The 24,477-nt window shown below is 46.7% G+C and overlaps 1 protein-coding gene across 1 annotated transcript in view; it reads right to left on the bottom strand.

Moving 5' to 3' along the window:
* The window catches only part of Rk (G-protein coupled receptor rickets), a 188,281-nt gene that overhangs the window by 30,857 nt on the left and 132,947 nt on the right, over window positions 1-24,477 (bottom strand). The window contains exon 2 of the mRNA XM_077704149.1: window positions 372-443. Within this exon, the coding sequence (XP_077560275.1) occupies window positions 372-443 (72 nt within the window). The remainder of the gene's footprint in view (window positions 1-371; window positions 444-24,477) is intronic.

Below are 24,477 nucleotides of genomic sequence, written 5' to 3'. Positions count from 1 at the left end.
CATTCTTAAGGGTCTATCAAGTGAGGTATTTATTTATTTTTTTATTTATTTATTTATTTATTTATTTATTTATTTATTTATTTATTTATTTATTTATTTATTTATTTATTTATTTATATCGGCGTAATGATATGTGCTATCTCCCCTTTGGTCTCTAATACGTGCACAATCAATGCTGCCGATCATTTTTACGATTACAGTCACGCCTAAATTGCTCCGCTCATTACCTCTATCAATCTCTCTAACTTTCTGTGCGTGCGTGCGTGCGTGCGTGCGTGCGTGCGTGCGTGCGTGAGGGCGTGCGCGAATGCGTGCGTGCGGAACGAAGCCGCCAGCCGCAGCTTTCTCGGGTGCACGTAAAGTATACTCACAGCTCTTTCAGTCCCGGAAAATCAGCGAAGGCCGCCGCGTCGAGGGACGTCAGGTTGTTTCGGCTCAGGTCTCTGCGAGAATAAGAATGGGAAGCAACCGGTTAGACACGATCACATTTGACCGCACTCATAAAGGTCCAATATGTGTAGCAAAATAGACCTCAAAACGACGGCGCGTGGACGTGTCGCAATTCTCTCGCCGCTCCGTTTTTCCCTGCATGCCCCCACATATTAACTAACGGTGGGTGCACATGGTTCTCTAGTACTAACACAAAGGTTTGCATATTCTTGAACCAGCTTAGACAACAACAAAAACTGCAACAGATTTCCTCGAATTGGCGGGACTGAGCGCAACATTCAGCGCCAGTGTTGTGGGCCTTGGAACTAGAACAAAAATTACTGACGAATATGATGCTCTCTGATTCGATTTTTGCGTTCAGGCTTTACTACATTTTTTGCGATATATTGATCTGAATCATTATACAGAGGCGGGATTGTACTACAACTTTCTCTCAACAGATGGCATGCACGTCAACTTAGGGTTCAACCTAACGCAATTAGGTCAATTAGGGTTCAACCTTACGCATACGTTGCAAGGCGAAGTGGTACAACAGCGTATTCCGAGAATGTTATAAGCATACGACATTATTATTTTAGCTGAGAAACAGATCGATATGCAACGGGTCATAAATATTAGCGGTCAGGAAGCCACCGACCTCGGGTTAAATTTTAGTGCACAAAAATTGGGAATAATGGTTTTCAGTGACGCTAGCACTGACGCACTGCCCAATCCAGCATGTCGAATTACCCAGAGTGAAGGAATGTGAATATTTGGGAGTGTGGATAAACGAAGGGCATAATTATATAAGGACTCACCAGGAGCAACTTAAGGGTAAGCGAAAGCGAAACGCAGCTATAATGAAGCATAGAGCTCTGGGGGAGGGGGGGGGGGGGGGCATAACAAATATGAGGTAGTGAGAGAAATGTGGAAGGGAGTCATGATTCCGGTCTCAAATTTGCGAATGCCGTACTCTGCCTAAAATCAGACGCTCAGGACTTGAAGTGAACCAGAGAACGGTAGGCCGTTTCGCTTTAGGAGCGCATGCAAACACAACTAACGAAGCAGTGCAAGGTGATATGGGCTGGGCGTCATTTGAAGTTCCAGAACCGCAGAATAAAATATGTTTTGAGAGGAGGTTGAAGGCAATGGATCAACGTAGGTGGAGAGCAAAATTTTTTAGGTACCTTATACATGAATAGTGTGGACACGCAGTGGCTAAGGAAGACTAGAAGGCTAACGATGAAATGCGGAAAGGACAGAGGAGAATCCAAGACAGGCAAGTAATCAAAAAAGAGGCAAGGCAGATTGAAACGAATAAACGGAGAGAAAAATGGAAGGTGAAACTTCGTTATAAATGTACAGGGCAGAGAAATTATACATCAGAAAGAAAAATATCTACGATAATTCCAAAGGCAGTGCTTTGCTTCCTGGGGCTAGAGTAGGTTGCTTGGGAACTAAGAGCGTTGTGGGGAAGTATACACAAAATGATGGGGTATGCGTGGTCTGCGGAAAAGAAACAGAAAGTATGCGGCACATTGTGTTAGAATGCGAGGGTATCCTTACAAATCTCGAGGGAAATATTCGGCTTCCAGAAGCCGTAGGATTTAAGGGTAGCACAGAGGGAGTTAACTTCAAGGCTGTCCAGGCGACAAAAAGGAGATTAGAATGCTGGAGGACGAAAAGTGGATAGGGGAATATGGCCTAGGACAGCTACAACCTGTAACAGAAAAAATAAGTATTTTGTGCCTATAATAAGTTTTTTTTTGCCTACCCTAAAGCAGCGCTAGTATTAAAGAAAGAGTGTAAAAGATATGTATTGCAAAGGGGAATAGCATTCACGACGGTAGTTGATCGTGAGGGTTTATTCAAGGCGTAGCGTATGACAAAAAGCGGGGCGCAGGTCCAGCCGGTACGAGCTCGTAGGTATTAACGTCCGAGTTGGACCTTCGCCGTCGTCACGATAATTCTTGGGCATATCCGATTGATCGAATGGCGCTTCGGCATCTACTATTGCTGTGCCCCGTTAACTCTTCTTGTTACAGTATATTAGTTTCTTTTTTTTTTTTTTGGTAAGATGACACGTCATCACCCCGTTAGAAAGGGGATACCACTAACAATCATCATCATCACCATCATCATCACCCATGCTTCCCCCATTCACCCCCAGGACCGGGGACCAACCGCGAACTGCGTTTTGATGCATGAGGCCAATGGCGTTCTTCATAGTGTATATTGAGTAACTTTGCGCCAGTGCATCTTCTTAGGCCTATATTGCGCCTTGCAGTATAAAAAACCCAGAAAATGTAGACCGTTCGTGTGTGCGTGCCTCGCGGCTACCGCCCAGCGTCTCCGGGGCACGTTTTCAAACCAAGCAGACCCACTGGGGAGATATCGGCCAAGGTTGGCCAAAAAGAAATAAAAAAACTCCAGTGTTCGCCGTAATCGTGACAACACTTGGTCGGAACGAGAAAGACACGTCATAGCATACGCCCCTCCAAGGTTATGTCCAGTGATTATCACTTCCAAAAAAAAATTAAAGAAGTTCACACTTATTGTAACAATGATGGAGTGAAGGTCGTTGCGGCAGCGAAGAAGCAAATCGGCTCCAATCCTGGGCTTAAACCGTCGTGAAGGCCGTGAAGGTTGCGTAGAGCTTCGCTACCTTCAAGTCTTACGTGTTAGTGTGAGCTTCCTCCATTTTTTTACAACAGCTCCGGAAGGCGGGAGCCCTGCACCTACCGCCACTCTTTGGAATCTATATCGTCGTCAGCGCTTGCTTGCGTGGCTCATTAGACTTCAGCCGATTGACTGATTATACAGGGTTAATCGCAACATAAAGCATTAATCGAGTATTCGAAGGCTAATCGGCCAATCACCCGCCACTACTTCGCTCTCCAAACATGCAATACACCCTAACGTTCCTGCTTTAAACGAGCAAGCCAAAGAAGGAGAAAATCGAAGGGAAGCGCAGAATTGAAACGAGAAGCGGAAAGTACGAGGAAGCATAAAAAATAAAAACAAGAAATGAAAAGAAACAACGAAAAAGGAAGTCCGCGCTTAGAAGCAGAGATCAATCCGAAACGTTAAAAATATCAGTTGAAGCAAGAATACAACAATAAACTCTGCAAGCTGCGGAGTCGAAATTCATTCCTTTGAAAACGTTCTCTCGTTAGCCAACAATTCGGTACTCACGGCACGGAAAAGAGGGCCGCAATTTGTAATAGGGCTTCGGCCTGAGCCCGCTCTCGCACCACTGAGCCTTTTCCGTAGTTGACAAATGGCTAGAGAGCAGCGGCACGCAACCCAAATTAGATTAGACCGGAAGTATGTGAAAGGGAAACTGGGAAACTAAAACAAAGCTTTGCCTTATCTATGTACATCGCTGCTATAGGGAGGCACCCCTACCGCTCACAGAAATGAACTTCTAAATCCTTGGAAATAAACAAACACAATTAAATTGCTCCTCATCGTACTTTCCAGGGCCTTCAAAGCATTTCGGTTTCTTAAAAAATAAATAAACTCGAGCCGCTTCACGTATAAACAGGAAGTGAGGTATTGAGCGTTAGAAGAACGGCTGCGCCAAATCGAAAAATACTACAGATGCTAGATATTTTCAGGGTATTCGCCCGATATTTTTCGCACATTGACAGGATATTTGCAGAACATACGCAGAATACACAGCACATACCCTGAAAATTATACGACCCAGAGCAATTGCTGCTGACGTCGGAGTACGAAATTGTGATTCTACAGACGTGTATTTCATTATGTGCATCCTAAATTTGTTGCTTTAAATAAACGAAGCATTCTGGATCGTGTCAATTGTGCATATCTGGGTATTAATTAGCCAGTGGCAGATGACGCTCCATATGTACTAATTAGGTATGGACGCTACCATTTTTCCCCTCAACTCCGCGTGTGGATGTGTCATGCGCCATGTTAGCCTAGACTTAGCACTGGAGCTTAACAGCAAATGTTTTTGGTGTTGCTATTTGCATGGGTGGGGAAACCTTTAATCCACAGCGATTTTTTCTTCCAACACCTCTGCATTAACCCAGGCTGCCAACCTTGAAAACGAAACCTGCCATTACAGCTTTTTTCAGTGAAATTTCTATGAATTGTTCAGCCTATCCGAGTGCTGCCATCATTGCCGAAACTGCAAAGCAACTTCGGTCTTCAGGGCACTAAGCCAATTTTCCGGGAGGAGCGTGCTTGAGCATATTGCGTATGCCGCCCAATCACAGCTTCCGAACTGGTCGCATCTTCTTGAAGAATGCGTGTGTCTGCTCAGCGTGTTTCAGGTGACATTCTGTCCCCTTAGACAGTGCGCCAAGTAAACGCTTACAAAGACTTAGCGCATATTATAAAATACAATCAAGAGGCGATGCAGAAAGTATACTTGCACGCGCACGCAGAAACACACAAAAGTGCCCGCGCGCGGCCGCACATCGTTCACATCACCGTGCGTGCTCGCACATAGGCGGCGACGGCATAAAATTTACACGCACCAGACAAAAATCATTTCGGACAAAAAGGAATCAGCCATTTTCAAAAAGTTAAAAAGTAGATTCAGTAGAGGCAAGGCAATTTCCGGACATTGTCACGTCTGGCCACGTACAGTATGCGATGCACGTGGAAGAAGCCACTTCACTTGATGGAGCCGGAAATGGAAGATACAAAAAAGGGTGGGTCGTCGGCCCAGCGACACTCTTTCCCCTTTGCCCGCTCCGCCAGCCTCACTCGACACAGTTTGTCACGTATTCAGACACTCTCCAAGGAAACACGCGGCGCTCTTTCTTCGCACGGAACGTGTTTACACGGGCGGGAGGATCCAATTCTCGCTGCATCTCAAGGCAGGGACATCGTTCCGCTTCGAACTGTTCGCTATCTCTTCGTGGCCGTTGCGTCTCGTATAGCAGAGACCCGCAGCTGGGCCGCAAGGGTGAGAGCCCGCACATATACCCGACGAAGGCAGCGATGAGTGCGGGCTTATCACACCACCGCCACACATTCGAGAACGCCCATCGACCACGTCCGACACGCGTCATCCATCATGCTCAAGTTGCATGCGTGCACGACGTGGGCCGGCGGCGTTCCACCGCTTCTGCTGTGACCCTCATCCCTGCCTATTCGTAAACGACGTGGTAGCCAGCGGAAGCAGGCCATGAAACCGCTACATACGCCAGCAGTAGAGTGCTTCGATGCCAGCGCCGCCGTACAAGGTGGAGACACCCTTTGAACGGTCCCGTGCTGCCGATATTGGGTCAAAGTGCTCAATGCATGGTTGTTTTTGTTTCCCACCAGACCCAGCAACGCGAAATAGATAAGATGATTCAAACTTACCGAGTGAACCGCGTCGCGGCGAAAATTATAGAGTGACCTTGCTACAGTGACTTGCTGCGGCGGCGAGTGAGTGACCCAAAATGGCGGTGCCACCACATACGTGTATCCACCCTAAGCGTTTCGGTGCGTTATGGCGGTGTTTCAGATTTTCTTGCCTGAGGGCCTGTCATGAGATCACATTTTTATGGGGAGTTATAACCCTGGCAGAAGCAGTTTCGCTACGCTGCTTTTGTATTGCTTGAATTAGTAATCCTTTGAGTTTACATACAGGTTGCATTCATATTACACACATTATCACGGTCAAATAGAGTTTATTTGATATTAATAGTTGTAAGGCACACAGAAAGGGCTTTGAACCTTTAGTTACCTACAATGTCTTCTAACCAGACCAAGAAATACACCAGAAACGCCCCGCCTAACAAAGCCATCTACTTACTGGACGTAAGCCATTACGGAATCACTGTACTCCGTCGAGACCTCCATCCTCCTGTGATGACTATAGTGAACGCTATATAGCTAGCATCGTCGTTGTAGTTAAACAATACGCTTATAGCTCCCGCTATTAGTCGCCACGGCCAAGGCTCTACGCAGGACTCTGTATCTGTCCCACCGGCGATTTAATTGTCTTCTCTGGAACGCAAAAGCACCGCCAGTAAACACTGCGGGAAAACCTGAACATAAACACGGCGCACATTTTGGATGAGGATTCACACCACACTTCGATCGACCACAAAAGGATTCTCTGCCTAGGAATACGTGTCGCCCGCGCCGTAAGAATCTGGGCGCTGGAAAAAAGCCCGTCCCTCCCGTCGCTTCCCCATCCTTCCAATCACGAACACCTGTTTCTCAATACCACAACCTAGCAACAGGACAGACACCATTTGTGCGGCAAGCTCAAACCCACGCGCTTCTAACACCCGCAATAACACGTAGAAACATTTTCCCTTTCTCTGAACATCCCCCTTTACTCACTGCGAGGTCTATCCCGACAACATTCATGTCCTTTGTGATTCCGGCAGGATAATACCACACCTCAATCTACCCTCGAAAATCATACAGTGCGCCCCACCTGGAGCGGCGCTGGCTCAGGCGATTACACCATCGGACCAACCAATCCTCGTAGTTCGCATGCAGCGGGCGTTGGGGTTAGCTTTTACAGCCCTGACTTTTTTTGTTTCAAGCAAAATACTTTTTTTCTGTCTGTTTTCCTACACTTTTGTACTCTATGAGGTTACAAACGGAAAATTGAGCTTGTGATGCAAGTAATTAGCCATTTACAAGCATGACATCTGACTAGGTCGTCAGGCAATTAAAATGTAAATTTACAGCAGTAAAAAAATTTGCTTGTTTTTCTGAATTTTGGAAACCAGTAAGCCCACAGACAAAAAAATAAGCCTGGTAGTGCAAGTATTTTTAGATTTACAGCCATGTCATCAAACGAGCTTCGGCTCTTGGAGACTGGAGTCATCCTGAGGTCAGTTTGGCCTTTGCTGTAATCCCTTCCCTTCTCTAGCGTTCACCTATGGCAAAAAAGAAATAATGGTGACGTCTATCAAAACAGGCATCCTCGAAGAACTATATCCCAGAAAACTAGCTGTTTTGGTCTTGTTCTCAAATTGCTAGAAATCTTTTGGTTCACGTCCTAAATAAAGAACACCAGGGCCGGAAGGGTGAAACGTTTAAATTCCAGCAGGAAAAAAATCATTTTGCCTCTATTCCTGAAGTTTAGAAAGTACTGCGCCCACATACAAGAACAAAGCTGGTAGTGCAAATATTTTTGGATCCAAAGCCAGGTCATCAGACTAGGACTTCGGTCCTTCCGGTTCCACCGACGTAATCCTGGCCTCCACTGCAGATCCTTCCTCTTTCTCCCGTTCCGGTCCACAAAAAAACGAAGAATGGTGACACCTATCGCAAGAGGCATCTTTGAAGAACTACCTCCTAGAAAACTAGGTCTTTTGGTTTTATTTTCGATGCCCTAGAGCAACTTTGGTTAATCTCCTTAATATAGGATACCAGGGCCGAGAGTATTAAGCTAAAAAAAGGCGACCTCGACTATTGTCGGACATGGCACCTAGCTCGAAAAGAATTTAGATGTTATCTTTTAGATGAGCCTGGTTGTTGGGAATGTTGGAGCCAAAGATAGAGCGCAAGCACTACAACAGCACCGCAGAAGAAGACAGAATGAGCGCTTGTCCCGTGTTCTTGATTTTCTCTCTCTATCATAGCCACATTCACCACTTACCACCACCCAACTCTATGGGGAACGGTTCGCCTGTAATTAGCCTGCCACCATCAGGTGCTGGCCGTTTAATTGCACGCGCTTTGACTTCACACTTACGAATACCTTCAGGATGAAGCTTGCCGGTGCGCACTGCTGACTTAAATTCTTTAGTCCTCCTCGATAACCATTCCGTTCGCTTCCCCGCCTTCAGATACGGGTGGCTGATTAAGCCGTTAGCAGGAGGCAACGAAGCAGTCTTTCCGGAATTCGAAAAATCTGAGCGCACCGTGCAACGTACGCCCACAATAAACGAGAAACCACGAAAAATGAGAAAGAAGTTAGCAAAGAAAGCAAGTGAACAACAGAATAAAATCGCCGTGGGACAGCCTACTGGGATACGTAAGCCATTTTTATTTGCGCGTGGCGCTAGATAAAAATAAATCTGCCGAATAGAAAAGCGGTGAAAAGAAGAGTGGTTTAACGACGTCTAAATGGGGAAAATAGCGGGGCTTGATGACGTCAGGGTTACGAGGAAGGAGGCAGCGTTAAAGCGTGCGTACGTCAGGGTGGTTCCCATGGCAACGCACAAAAAGCTAGAAAGGGGACGGAGAAACGAACGAGCCAGGGCCAGACCAGCCCTGATTGCTGTGTATACGGTAGCGGTATTGCATGTTTACGGGCATTAGGCTCGCACAGCCACATGACAGCAATTTTCGATGAGCTTTGGAAGCGTTTTGACCATATCATGTGACAAATAGAAGCAAAAGGTAACGTGATACACGTATAATTCGTTTTGAATTACATTGTGCAAAAAAGGAAGGCATGAAGGCCTGACGCCTGGATTGATGCGCTATTTTAGAACGACGCGCTACAACGAGGCAAACTCTACAGACATATTCCGCTCTTCCATCTTACTTCTTAGCCGACGCCATGTTTTTTTAATAAGCGCCTTTTTAAGTTTATCTGTATTTTATAAACCGCATGGTCACTACACGTCCGTATACATCAGTCGTATTAATTGTATTTTATTCAATTTACATTAACTGATTCATCTTAGTTGCATTCCAATTTGCCCATTGCATTACTTTTACGAAATAATCGTTTTTTTGGCGCGATTTGCCCTTAGTTTGCTTTGCGTCATTAAACAGAATACGACGATGTGATGCGCATGGTTTTGTTATCGCTTAATTAATTTCCCTTTACGATCGCTGAGGCACAGTCGCAACCGGCGCTTCGGTTCATTTATTTCACCAATAAAATTCTTGCGAATACACATTTAATAACCGTAACCAGTCATTTAAAGGGGGTAAAAGGTAGCGTGATTCTCGCGACAGTTGCATTTTCTTTGCCGTATTTATTCTAATATACGACGAGGTTTCTTTTTCCAAAATCTGTAGTCTCAGTCATACCTCGCCTTATATTCAGATCTCAGTATATATATATATATATATATATATATATATATATATATATATATATATATATATATATATATATATATATATTGTAAGGCGAGGTAAGACCCCACACAAGTCGGCAGCAGTACCAGCAGTCTGGGTTTTTAATCCGCCCGTCGGTGACTCGACAGAACAAGCCACTCGTGACGATGATTATCTACAGATGATGATTATAATGGGTATGCACAGATGAGAGATTGGCCCTACCAACTGATGGCGATTGGCCACAGCATATATAAGGGTCCTACAGCGAAGCAAGTGCTCATTAACGTTGAATGCACTCACCCACGCCCACACTATATATATATGGCGATTTTTTTTACTCTCCAAACTGCCCCCTCGTCTTATAATCGTGACCGCCTCATAATCAAATAAATACGGTATTCAACTTTCTATCTTCAACCCCTTTCAGCGCCACTCCTGTCCGCATCTTGTCTGTACCAGTCCGTCTGTCCCTCTGACCCGGCCGACAAGCGGCAGGGAGAAGTAGAGGATGCCCGTTGTTCGAGAAGGTCTGATATAATTCTTTAAAAACTTGTACACCGGCGTTTCTCCTGTTGGTTCATCCATTGGGGCAATAATAGATGACCAGTTCGTGGAGACCGTAAGTAGTCGCAATAGGAAGCAAGGTCAGCGAGAAAACTGGTGGATGCCAAGCTAGAAAACATCTAAGGCAAACTTGTTTGATGCCGGTTACAGCCACAACTTTCCCGCAACCCTAGGACGTATACGTTGACGTTTCATACAATTATAGGCTGTGTCCGCCCAGAGCGACGTAACAACAACCACCCAACGGTTTCCGCAAAACTATAGGCAGCGCTGGAAGGTCGGTACTATAGATAGGTACTAGCGGCGTTATCAGCGTCGCGCTCCTTCCCACCCTATTATCACATTTTTAGTGCGGAAGCAATATTAGCCTACCTCGGCCGACTTCACAGATGTAGAAAAATCAAACACTCGGGGAAGCCTCCCGTGTTCTTCAATTTAAAACTCGCTTGCGTGAAAATGGATGCGCAGTAGAGGGAGGGGCGACGCGGCTGTGCCACGGCTCCATGTTAGTCCTTAAGTCTAACATCGTCAACCCGTACCAGCAGCTCCACGTACAACGGGTGTGTCGTTGCTTGGTATGCCACACAGATCAGTTTTAATGTTTGCTAATGTTGGGCCTAAACATATTACGTTAGACCTAGCTTCAGCCGGTAATCATTGGAAAAAGTACTCGTACGTATTGTGCTTCAGGCTTTTGCAGTGTACAAACTCACGGCGAAACGTTAGATATAAGCTCCTGCGCTCCATCACATACCCGACAGTCACCACTGTTATTCTAGCAAAGTGTTATATGCTGCCGCGCGCTGCGTCCCGGCGGACACTGCTGGAGCGTGCACCAATCAATCAACGAATCAATCAAACAATTTCTTATTGCGCGCCAATTAGGAGGATCGAATACAAGAAGTATGTGCCTCTACACTGATTGTTGTGCTCGTACACTGAATTCTACAACGGGCAGAGCAGTACATACCCGCAATCGCGTGTATTAGACAATGCTTTTTAAGTATTGGGCGCATGATACTTTCACACGATGTCTCCTTGTTGGCGCAGTTAAATTACCTGTCAATATCTTCCCACCCATTTTTTGCCATGGTATGAGTATGCGTTTATTTTCAAGAGAAAGGTCAACGAAGGCTGAAGAGCGCCAACACAAAATCTATGTCTGCCAATGGATGTTATTTGTTAAAGGCTGTTTGTGGTTTTATAGAGCCCTTATTTAAACAGCGGAGACGATAATTATGATAGATGAATATGCATGACAAGGCAAGAAACGCGCCAGGAACTTCATCGCATGCTTCTCTTAGAGCAAGTGCAGTCAGGGTCCCGGCACATATAAGAAAACACCCTCATTATAGCCCTCATCTCTGAGGGTGTGAGAGGTTATACGTGCAATGAGATTAGTTTTAATGTTCCTATTTGTGTGTGGGTGTGTTTGCCTGTCATACCGTCCGTCTGTCGGCTTGTCTGTTTTATTTTCTTCTTTGTTTTCTTTTTGAAACGTAATGCGCACCCACAACGCGCAGCGCTTTGTGGGTGTTGTTGGCTTTCTATAAGTTTAAGGAGCTTAAACTCACAGCAATCCAACCGTATTAGGGCTTCACTTGTTCAGTTGCCAACCCTCTCACCAGATGCTGGCAATTTTATCATTTTTTGACGGACACAGGAAAAAGTGCCATTTAGCTAACGAAAAAGGCGGATCTAGGGGTCGGCTGCAAAAAAAAATGAAAAAGAAAGAAGCCATTTCTTCAAATGACTCCAAAGTCAGTGTGATCTCCCCCGTATAGGTCAAGGAAACAACGCCTTGAAAATTCCACACAGAGAAAGTTTACGTTGATAACAGTCCAAGACCTTCCGCTGAACGGTTTACTATCACCCGCACCGATGAAGAAATGTGGGAAAAGGACGATGAGAGGAAATGCTCGCGAAAGTCCAGCGTCCAGCGTTTACGCTGTCTACAACGCGGCTTCGAAATTTCCCCATCGTTCGTCACGTTGCAGATGCTTCTGAATTCGATCCATGGTGGGTATCGTTCCGATAGCGCGCCATCGCCGCTCCCACGCACACCATCACCGACCACTGCCTCTTCCTTCTCCGTAGGTCATTTATGCGTCTTTTATTCGTCTCCTTTTGTTCCCCGCTGTCCACGGAGGCGTGGAGTTGAAGAAGGAGCTGTCGGCGCTCGGACGCCGACGAACAGGCGGCGAAACCCGATCGACCTCGGAGGAACCGAGGCGCCACCGCGGAGGCGGGGCGACGGAGGAATAGGAATGCTCCTCGGGGTTTCGATGCAACGCCAAAAGGCGTGCTTCTGAAAGGGCGCCTCGTTAATCTGGTTGTCGCCCCTGCGGGAACCTTTCTCTGTCAGCCTCCGCCGACCGCACCGAGGAGCTGCCTTTCCGGCTCCCCATCACATCCTCCCGTCTCTCTGCGGCTGTTTGTACGCCTTTGTTCCCTCCCTAGCGACCGGGTTGCCGTGGCTTCCCGTATACGAAGGCGTCAATGGTCATCCCGTCGGACACACTGAATGCTCCGGCTGCCATCTCTGTAGCCTGTCCCAATGGAAGTCCACAATGCATCTACCCGATTTACTGCCAAATGGACATTTTTTTTTTCTTAGCCCTCTAATTCTCATCTCGATTTTTTTCCAGTCCACACACAAAAAAGCCTGATGCCGCCTAAGCCCTTTTTATGAGTTGTTAACGCGAAAGTTTGAATGTCCAGTTGACCACCTTGCTTCCGCCTCGCGCTGTCAAAAGGCTTCGTAATGTTGCCGCACGAGACGCTTTGCATTGCGATCCGCCTTATAAACGCTTTCTAATGGCTTCGATCTGCCTCGTACGCGTTGCGCATCTGCTCCTTCCTGCCGCCGTATAATGGGGGAATGAATTGAAGTGATAGTGAATGCCTGTTCACACATTTGGCTGAGTTCACCCGCTCCCCCCATCTGCGGTGTGCTTGCGCGGACGGCCACCTTTCTCCACATCAGTGTTAAAGCTTGCGCTATGGAAGATTTTCCGATGATCCATTTGCCGGCTTTTGACGGTGACGCCGGCTGTTTCCTTTAGCAGACCAGTGATTTCGCCTTAAAACAAGACGATGCACGCCTTCTCCCTAAGTGCGCACGTATCTGGTGGCTCACGGGAGTGCGCAGACGCGTTCTAAATTTCATTTGTTCCGAATTGTTTGTTACTGCGGGCTGCTCATTTACCTCGTTGCGGTGCTGTGACCGTAGAGCGTATCGCAGGCCCCCGACCACCCTGAGCTACTTTATCGGCTTACGCACGATATGCATTGTTAGAGATGACCGGGGCAGCGCCCGAACTGGACTTGTGGCTTGAAGCGAATAAACGGGCGGAGCGAACGAAATAGGTACCCATCGTACATCAGTCTATTTGCAGGAATTCGCTTTATTGAGAGGTTTCTGCTGCCGGCGCCAGCTATGGGTGCGGATATGGGCATAGGAGGCGTACTGTATGCATCACACGCGGAGGGGAAAAAAAACAACAAAAGAAACTTCCCCCACTTTATGGCTTATCTGAATGTTTCCACTGACATCATTTTGTTTGGAATTGGCAAATGATATGAGTGGCATAAATGCGCGCAATTATGACGGGCAGAGAAATACCCTCTTGCTGAGACCTTTGTATCAGGCTACGGACAGATGAAGTACACAAAGAAGCTGGCCTTAACCTAGGGTGTAAACGGTACGCTATATCGACATAATGTAGAGCTGATGGAAATCGCATACGAGCGGCGGGGACTGAATGAAGTACATAACCGCGGTTCTACTCAGCGTTGAGCGTAAATGTAGTCGAATCGAAGCTATGTAAAAGACGTAAAGCTCTTTTGGGCTTGAGGTTGTGATAGTTCGTTAAGCCTTGACGCGAATATTTCAGCCACCTTGTTCAATGTTATACAACAGGTGTTAGCGTTGTTCTGATTGATTTCACTGTGGGGATTAACGCGCCGATGCTTGGGCTACAAGGCGCTACCTGGGCTTGGGCTACATGGGCTGCGGGGCACGCCGTACTCCGGATTAATGTTTGTCCACCTGGGGGCCTTAATTTAACGCACGCCGAACTTTCGACACACGGGCGTTTTCGCTTTTCGCCTCCATCAGAAAAGCAGACACCGTGGCCGGGATCTTTGGGCTTAGCGGCACAACGCCTTAGCCGCTGAGCCACCACGGTGGGTCGTTCTATTTTTATTCTTCCCAAAATACGTAAACACCTGATGTATGGTTTTCGTGTTGTCTTTTTCTCTGAAAATGTGAATTAATTTAGTAGGTGAGGGAAAATGTCAAATTAGGACTCATGAAGCTTCTGCAAAGGACAAGTTAAAATTTACGACTTCGCTCCCGTAGGATCCCTACTTTTTTAAAGAGGAATTTCTTAACAACCACATGTTCATTTAGGTGTGGAGTCAGCCTCTACAGTCAACTACGTACACTTGAGGAACTTCGCCCTTCTTCTGTGTTGAGTATTTTTCACAATCAGGGCAATGCACTAACAGCAAGAACACCCCTTCAAAATGGAGTGTGTGTGTGCGTGTGAGCGTGCCTGCGTGCGTATACGTGTGTGTGTGCGTGTTTACATACGTGCGCGTGTGTCACAGAAACACCCTACTCGGCTGCGCAACCGTCCTTCCCCCGCGGATAATTTCTTTGTTAGTACCCCACAGAGTCCCTATTCTTATTTACGGCCTCAGCTCAAACCCCAACGCGAAACCAAAGAAAAGAAATGAGGTCAATCTTCTGGACAGGAAAATAATGACCACCGCCAAAAACACCTGCACTCATTGACCTGGCAAGTCGCGCCTTGTGTGCGCGCCAAGTATGGGCATTGTTTGAGAGGTGCCTGGGCCCTAGATACAATAAGCAACTGCGAAGTTTCCCGTGACTCAAAGTCATTGACTCTCCGCCCCGAACCCAACCTCAACTTTTTAATGAAGATTCGAAGTCAAGCTTTAATTAGGCGGTGGTATCTCGTTGGCTGCATTTTATTTTATTTACGCGTGAAAGTCCAGGCGGCTAGAAGCTCGATTTTTAGGGTGAGTTACGTTGTATTTCTTGTTTTTGTTTTCTTATTGGTGGCGGCCAAGACCATGGGTGACTCCTTAACTCGTCGAACCTCTTTGCATTGAACGCGCGGTATTACACTTTGCCTCAGTACTCCGCTGCCAACAACAGAGCCCGCTTTAGGAAACTTTGCCTCCTATATTGACAGTACGCGTACAACCTTTCTATCGTCGAGCTCCCCCCTACCCCCCTCTCGTAAGGAAAACAAATACAGCCGCTTCAAAGTTAAATACAGACCCAACATCTTACGAGGGGCCTTGAAGCAGGCTTTCCTGCTTATTGGTTTCTAGCAACACTGCTCTCAACACGCCTCCCGGTTCATCATGGCTGCAGGCAAGCTTTAACAATGGGTCGACTTGTTCGATAAAGCTGTTGTCACCGTATTCAGCGTGCTGCGGACATAAGCTGCGTATCATATATGTTCACCATGCCGCTGGTTGTAATTATATGGCGCGTTGGTTACCGAGACACCTTCACATTGATTTTGAGACTGACACAGGCAAAAACAAACAAAACAAAATCCGCGAATAAAATCCAACCGCTGTGATGTCCCCGTAACTGTCCCGATAAACAAAGGCATACTTGGGGACCTCTGGCCATGTCAGCGACATCCCAACAAAAGCCGCCTCTCCCAGCGTCTGAAACTGCCTACACGCGAGTGAAGTTTCTAGCCACGAAGAAGTAACGAGCGAAACGAAGGAGCGGGAAAGCTACTGTACGCGAAGGCTCTTAATTAATCTATGCACATCAACGCTCCCACAATTCGCCTGTCCTGCGTGCAAAGCATCGCAGCGCCGAAGCAAATCGGCCTTCAGTTTAAGACGAGATTTGAGCCTTTCTGAACGTTGCGCACTTTTGGTGCTTCATATCTCGTCCCGGCGAAGTGAGCAACGTTTCAAAAACACACAACTTCCCGCCACCAATAACGAAATTTCGCATTAAGATAAAATACTGAAAACCAAGGAAACGTAACTAATTAGAGTCTACCCTGTATATTACAATAATTTACGATGGTGACGCACAACGCAGGTCAAAAAACGAAAAAAAAAAAAGCATTCATGCCACCTTCCCCGGCGCTGTATCGAACGCAGTGGACACAACCCCATGTGTCTCGCCCCGAGGCTGCGACATCGGTAATAACTCAAAGCGGTCGTAACCGATTTTCGGTGTCGTGTGAGCTCCTGGGGTGATTTACACAGACAACGGAGCGGCTAGCACCGGACTACATCTTAAAGCACGGCACGTGATGTTTAACGATCGCACAGAACCTTGCGAAATCCGCAAATTGCTTCATTTTTCCGGAGCTCACTTCTCTTATTATCTGATATCTTTAATATCCCTCTCTTTCCTTTTCTTCCTTTCATGGTATTTTTCTCTCTTTTATGTTCCACTCCTCGGCCCATTGTAGACGAATCGCCGGGGGGAAGAGCAGCTAGGGGACGGTCGTATGTCAACCTGTGCAGCGAGAGGACACCCCGCCATCTTTCGCGGTCAAACCACGAAGCGAAGACTTCCCACTACACAAATAAGTTTTAAATAAACTTTGATGTGACGTTCTGAGTCGAGACATCGCTTTGAACACGTGCAGTGACAGCAGATTTGCGGCGAAACGAAACCTAAGCAGAGACCCCCGAGCTTGTGCACGCGGCGAACTAAACCATTCGTAACTGGGATTGCGATTCGGTCCAAGCTTGGTGGGCTGAAATAAGTGAGATGCAGTTGGGTGGGGATGATCACAGTTCAAACATGAAGTGCCTGCTTTTGGGGGGTGTGCCCTTCAGAGTGTGTGAACGGAGGTTACGATACCAAATAGTTGAGACTTACCGCACCAAAAATAAGGAAAGAAAGGAAACCGCAGTCCGCTTTACGATAGGCACGGTTTACATCGCTTTGCGGTTGCAACCATCCAATCAATACATCGGTCGATCACCCGTAAGCTGTGCCTGACCGGCCGCAATGTCACGTTCCTAGCCCGCGTTTCCCTTCCTTGCAAGCCGTCCCTAATCCCGGTTCGGCCGCCGTCGCAAGGCAAAAGGGCGACCTGCCACGCAGGGTCATTTGTGAGACAAACGGCGTCACCCTTTCCTCGTGGATGACAGAACCCGCAGTGACACCCCCCCCCCCCCCCCCCCCCGCTTCCACTCGCACACGCAGACGCCCACACAGGCGCTCACACACATACACAGAGACCTTTTTCTTTTTCGCTTGACATTTTCCCTGAACGGACGTCAGAAAGATAATCTTGGGCACTACGCTGGACCTGCACGCTTGCAGAAAAATACGAAAAAGAGAGTCGAAATAAGGTATTGGAAGAGGAGGTGTGGCTCGTTCAACAGCGGATAGAGAGGAGGAGGGCAGACGTCAGAGCTTCATTGATTATTAATCGGGCCGTCGAGCTGTTACCTCAGCACCAACTCCGCAGAGCCTGCTATTCTCCTCCGTTTCCCGCTTCCTCAAAAATATATATAAGATATACCTTTATTGTGATCATTCGCCTTCACTTTTCGTGGAAGGCTACTTGCTTTAAACTTCGACTTTTTTTTAGTGTGCTTTTATTCGATATATATAGTACCTTCCCTTTTTGTGTAGGCTTTCGCACATTTTCACTCGCTATGTGTGTGTTTTTTCCTAACCCTCCTTCTATCCGCTGCCTTTCTGCCTACCTGGCTTTTTTTTTATCGGAGTTGGTTATCCATTCCAGCCCCTTTCCGGTCCGCCCTTCAAAGTTTGGGGTTATTTATATTTGTCCTGCTGGTGTTTATGCAATATAGCACGAAAATGATCTAAACGGCTTGTTCTCGTTCCTCGGTACCAGATAAAACTTGTGTACGTTTGTCTTGCGCGGAAACGGTTCCCGGTGGGTCACTTTTGAAAGAATGTGGAGTTACAGCATTGCAGTTTCAAGCAGTAATTCTAACAATAAGCTCGAACTTTTTTTCTATTAAGGCGAAAGCATTATATGTGTTATCAAAAACGAAGATAGAACGCGAAAACTGACCGCCGTCACCAGCGGTGGCTTGAACGCCAAAAAATAGTACCGAAAGTCACGTGACCACAACTGCGGAACTGCACCGTGGGGAAGCGCGATGGTGCTCTGTCGCCGTTCGATCGATCGATCGATCGATTGATTGATTGATTGATTGATTGATTGATTGATTGATTGATTGATTGATTGATTGATTGATTGATTGATTGATTGATTGATTGATTGATTGCGCGGTTTAACGTGCCGAAGCTACACCTAGGCAATGGAGGGCTCCGGATTAATTTTGACCGCCTGGGCATCTTTAACGCGCACCAAAATCTCGACACATGGGCGTTTTCGCTTTTCGCCTCCATCAGAACAGCAGCCACTATGGCCGGGATCGAACCCCCGTCCTTGGGCTCAGCTGCACAACGCCATAGCCACTCAGCCACGACGGCGAGTTGCTCTGTCGGCGTTGCTCGGCTTTCGCATTTCTACACTAAATATTATTCCGTGTCACAGCCGAATTTTCATCTTGGCCTCATTGCAGTACCATTGCTCGTGAGCACATCTTTTTATTTCTTATGTTTCAGCCTAATATACTCGCTCAAAAAAAATTCCGTACATTCAGAAGACGGCACAAATCCAGTCTTCGCTGATTAAAGTGCTCGAAAACGAGAGCGCACGATATTTCAACGCACAACAGTGCTTCCAATCTGGCGCGGCTCTTTTTTTTTTTTTTTTTTTTCAGAACTCTTGTGCAACAAAAAAAAAAAGAAAACAAACAGCCTACATTTACCGCTCCTACCTCAGATCGTTTCTTCCAACTTTTCCGCGTTGCTTATTTTCTTGTCAGTTACTTGGAACCATTCAGTCACAAACTTTTGACCGCTGTCAAAAGTTACTGGCGACTTTTCCGTGGTCTGGAAAAACGTACTGAGAAGATGCGGATGAACAAGCGCAGGCAGAAGTAACGCGAAACGCGCAAGGTGAAGAATTGAAACATCTGGAATAAAAGAATGTTGGAGAAAGATTCCAAAAACAATATGCTCGGAGGACGTTAATGACGCTGTCGGACAAGCCGATAGATAAGAATCTTGGCTTAGCGCGCGCGCTAATGATCACTCGACGAGTAAAAGGAAGCAGCGGCATGTCGCTTGCGTCGTTAACGCCAGCCGCTTCCCGAACACTTGGACAAGGCTGATGAAGAAATAACATGAAATGTGGAATAAACGGGATTACTCTCCCAGGAGGTTTTCAAAAAGTAAAGCATGACAAACGTGCCGCAGTTACGAAAAACGTTAAAGCCATCATTAGCAAATTATCTTTCCCGAAAATAGACAGCTCATTCTTGACTTATTCGGTTTTTGTTGTAATACAATCGCGCAAACGCAGCTGTTGTGGCCATTCATTTCAACTGGCCTGAACGTCTGTCCCTCGCAGCACACGGCGTTCCCGCTATGTTTGGAACTGCCGCTGTCCGCATCCCGCATCGTAGAAATAAGATTGTTTGGAAATCCGAGCAGCAAAGATGTTTTCGATTCCAAGCAAAAAAAAAACACAAACAATTAGATCACCCTTCCGCAAACATGTATCCGGTAGCTCAAAAGAACGGAAGTGTAACTTAAATCGGTGACCCACAATTTCGAGCACGGGGCCCCACACAGTGAGCCCGCATCTGTTCCTATGGCCCATTTTGTCGAGCATAACAAACTTCCTCAAAACAAACCGGTTCATTCCCATTTTCGGAAAAGGAAAAGGGAGCGGACAGAAATATGCTGCTGAGCGAACTGAGTTAACCGAATTGTTCGCAATTTAAGAAGATAAAACACCAGAGTGACAATAGCTATCCACTGATAAGCTGTGTTACATACAAATATTTAACGTTTTTTTATAGAATTAACATTATACGTGTACAGATATCTAAAAACCGAAATGTATACTGCAAAATCTGACACAGGAGTATTTGTTTACCGCGTCCTGTGTTTCACGCGACAAAATTCGCAGGTATCGTCGCCTGTATGAAAAGAATATAAAATCCGCACAACAGATGGCCGGAACGTTTGGACTTGATGTTTGGATGACCGCTCTCATCTCTAGTGTCGCCAAAAATGCCAATTATGGCTTTGTTGGGACAAAAACAATTTTTCAGCTCTCTGGAAATTTAGCGACATTTATACCATATTGCCGGTCGAACCTACAGCGACCTCTGTCAACACAGGTTTCGTAGTATCGTCAAAGGATCTCGCCGCAACAGTAGATGAAAATATTTGGTTGCTTTCCTACCCGTAACAAAGCTCAATTCCCCGAAATCCACCGGGAAAGCTTGTATGACGATAAGCATCTTTCAGCCTCAGTTATGTTGCAGGCAGCAAAAAACAAAACTTTTATTTTTTTTCTGGCTGAAAGTTGTCATAAGCCAGCTGTTTTAATGGTAAGTCATAAGCGTTTAGTTATCTCCGAAGTTTTAGCGTGAATGAGGCAACGAACACACTTTAGGCTGTTTTTGTGAGGCATTTTCTTTGCGCGCACTACCTCGACGCATCATAAAAAGTTTTTTTTTTTTGCATCTGCAGGTTTAGTAATGATTGTTGTGCTTGTTAACTGCTCTACATGGCCAAGCCATCAGTGACTTTGTCCTGTACAAATTACTTTGCCCACTCAAGCCTCACTCAAGCGGCAGAAAATTAAAAAAACACCATGCGCCGCTCGCTATCGCCACACCAACTAGTGTAATTACGTCCCACTGATTTGCAATGTAGTTTCCGGGCTACCTCATTCTTAGTAATTGCGAGTTCACCAATTGCGGGGTTAGAAACGGAATCTAGACTTTGTTTTTTGTCGCTGTTTTGTTTTTAGACGACGATGGCCCTTTTCCAGGCACTTTTCGCGTTAGAAGACGCGTGCAAATTGCGCTCGAAAAGCCTAGAACATGGTCTGCACGCTCTAGACGACATCCAACCCTTACTCGTGGCTGTGGGAGTACCAGGCAGGGGCGTATGACAGCGACGAAGCAATTTTCGGAAAGTGGTGCCCGTAGCGATGGCGGCAGACGGCGGGCACGGCAGTAGAGGGTGAGGGGAAGAGGCTCGAATGAGAAGGGGTGTGAAGGAGGGAGTCACTACGTCTGGGCCGCCGCCGACAGGACGAACGGCGACGGTTATTTCGGGAGGATATGGGTCCTGAACCGAGACGGCACATGTTGGACAACGGGAAACTTGTTCGCAGCCGAAAAGCCGGAAAAGTACAAGAAAGCAGCTGGCGCACAAAGAGCGAGCGGGAGGGGGGAGGAGACGTCAATTAGCGCATTCTCATGAAGCGGAATTCGGATCAGTGAGAAGGCGCTGACAGGACCTGCTCTAAGTGCTGGGAGCCCAGCATACCGTGGCATTTTCTTGGCTGCCCTGGAGGTCCCTGAACACCTACGAACGCATCTAGGCTTGCGCGAGAGGTAGAGTGGAGTAGTTCAAAGAGCACTCTGGTGGTGGAAGTCGTTAAGTTCTCTGGCACATGGTCGGGCAACAAGCAGACCATGGAAAGTATCGCCCAAAAAGGCACCATCGCAAGAACAAAGGCCGGTCAAAGAAACGCACTCACCAAAACTGTAACAACGCACACATGGGCCCACACACACGCACACACGCACGCACGCACGCACGCACACACACACACACACACACACACACACACACACACCCACACGCACACGCACACGCACACGCACACGCACACGCACACGCACACGCACACGCGCACACACGTACGCACACACGCACACACACACGTACGCACGCACGCGCACACACACACACGAACACACGTACGCACACACACACACACGCACACACACACACACACACACACACGCTCATTTACACCTGCTTCTAGAACGCCGTCGCATAGCCAGACTTAAATCCTGCTTTTGCTCTCCCAAAATACATTTAAATTTGATGCAGAGCAGTATCTGACTCCCCGTCAAGCCCGGAGCTTAGGAACTGATCATTCCAGAATATTTCTAGTCCCTTAATGTCGTGTGAACACGTACGCATACCCTTTTTTCCCTAGAACAATAAAAGACCGGAATGACTTACCCGATGCCATAAGTGATTCTCAAACTGCAGATCATTTTGAAAACAATGTTACAAAATATTTTTAAGGGAATCCTCGCGAACGCTTGATTGTTTTTTTTCCTAGTAAAGTTGAATGTATCTGCTTTAACTTGCCTCATGTACGTTGTAGGATGATATTATTGTGGTGTATATTTGGAGATATATGTGATGTAGCACGTAAGTTGTAGAATGTAGTGTGAAGTATTCTTTTTTCTATGGGCTATGCCTTAATTCTTTATGTTTGACATGACGGTTGCTATGTCAGATTTTTACCCCACCCCTGTAACGGTCCAATCAGCCAACAGTACCTGGAAAATAAAAAAAAATGTGAAAGTAGAATTGAAATCCCGTGAAACCTTTCAACTTAGTGGCTTTGAGAAAATTTTCTTATGAAAACACAATCGATACTATCATTCAGAGGTGTCAGGACTGCGGACAGGGTAGAAGCATCGCTGCGTTCAATTCCATTGGGAATAAACTAAATTAACAATAAAAAGAACTAGTTAAGTTCGAAATTTGAAGTTTGAAGATTATTTATTTCTTTCTGAAGCGAAAGAGGAAGCCGAGACAAAAGGCCACGAGGCCTGACAAGTTTTCTGCCCCTTTTACAGTTCGGAAGCGGTTTGGAAGCCGTTACTGAACAACTACAGATAATAGAAATAAAAGGCGCGAAAATACATCATTACAAAACAGGTAACACATCTGTACAATTGTCCCATACACAATAAAGACCAAATAACAAACTTAGCAACGCACAGAGGAAAGGTTGAGAGCACATTCGCGTGTAGCCCTATACACGCGTAAGAGTCAAAATAATGAAGATAACAAAAGACCAAGAAAAACCCACCAATAATCGTGAAATTCAAAGTTGAACATTTGTTCGCAAGCGGCTCTACTCTCGTTCAAACAATCACACCCAAAAGCAAAGCACAGCATATCTTACTGCCAGAACGCCTTAATAACCACGCCCTGTTTCATTTCATTATCGTTAACACCCACGCAAAAAAAAAAAAAAAATGGCGCAGCTTACACCAGTGGTGCAAAGCTGAAGAAACAAGACAGCAGAGCTGGCGGCCCCTATCCCTTCGTGGTAGACCCGTTTGCATCATCATCAGCAGCAGCAGCCTACTCAGGTCCACTGCAGGACGAAGGCCTCTCCCGTTGACTTCCAACCGCTCCTGTCCCGTGCCGCTCGAGTCCATTCCGTGCCTCCGAATTTCCTTATTTCGTCCCTCCATCGAGTAATGGGCCTTCCTCTTTTCCTAGACCCGTTTCTCGGTGTCCACTCTGTCACCCTGGTAGCCCACCGATTGTCATTTCGCCTAATTACGCGGCCAGCCCAAGTCTGCTTTTTTTTCTTTGTTTGAACTATGATATCTTCTGCTCCAGTTTGTTCTCTGATCCAGGTAGCTCATTTCCTGTCTCTAAGTGTTACTCCGATCGTTATTGGTTCAATGGCCCACTGAGCTGACCTAAGTTTGCTTTCAAGTTGTTTAGTAAGGCGCCAAGTTTTCGCTCCGTTCAAATCACATTTATTTCCGAACTTGCCGCTGAACGTTCTTCATGACTGGCAGGCCTAGATCGTTTCGCCCGCAGGCTTTGCCACCTCTCCCAAAGTGTGCCGCGTTAGCCATTATTCACACAGCCGTCTTTCACCCCGTCACGTCACCGTCCCGCCACCGTCTTGCGTCACGGGTGACGGTTTCTCGGGCGATTTCTCGCCCAAAACGGTGCGACGGTGACGGGAAGCCGAGCTCTACGTTTCCTTTCCGCCAACGCGACGGGACCACTCCGCGCGGTAAACCAGCCAAACAAAAAATTTAAATTAGTGAAAAGTGAGCACACGGTTTGCAAAGTAAAAACCTAAGCCAATATTTATTTTTGCATCCCAGCAATTATAGCCGCCTTTTATCGTATATATCACGATATTTTCTGTATTTTTCAGATTAACCACGCTCAATTCTAGGCAAACGACCCTGTACTCTGACGGAGAGCTCCAGTACGATCGCTACTCCGTTTCGTCTCCGTCACGGTTTTTTGGCGTGTCGGTGCCGTGAAGATAAGGTTACGGCTGTGGGAAGGAGGCCTTACGCGCTAGAACCCAGTCCAAAGCTAACGCCTGCGCTATGAAGCCAAAGGATATGTCTGTGCGCCCGGAATGCGATGATAGCTCAACCGGATTGACGCCGGTTTAGGTTAGATCCCCACGACGGGAAGCGTTTCTTTTCCTTTCCAATTGTCTGCACACGTTATTGTTCTCCACCGCTGCTAACCCGTACCCCTCGAGCCTTTGGAATGAACCAGTGGTTAGGTGGCCGGTT

This window comes from Haemaphysalis longicornis, unplaced genomic scaffold (assembly GCF_048455015.1).
Source record: "Haemaphysalis longicornis isolate Haplotype H1 unplaced genomic scaffold, Haemaphysalis longicornis Haplotype H1 scaffold_3, whole genome shotgun sequence".
In the NCBI taxonomy this organism is placed as follows: domain Eukaryota; kingdom Metazoa; phylum Arthropoda; class Arachnida; order Ixodida; family Ixodidae; genus Haemaphysalis; species Haemaphysalis longicornis.
The sequence above is the reverse complement of the archived record's forward strand: the minus strand, read 5'-3'. Positions and strand labels throughout refer to the sequence as shown.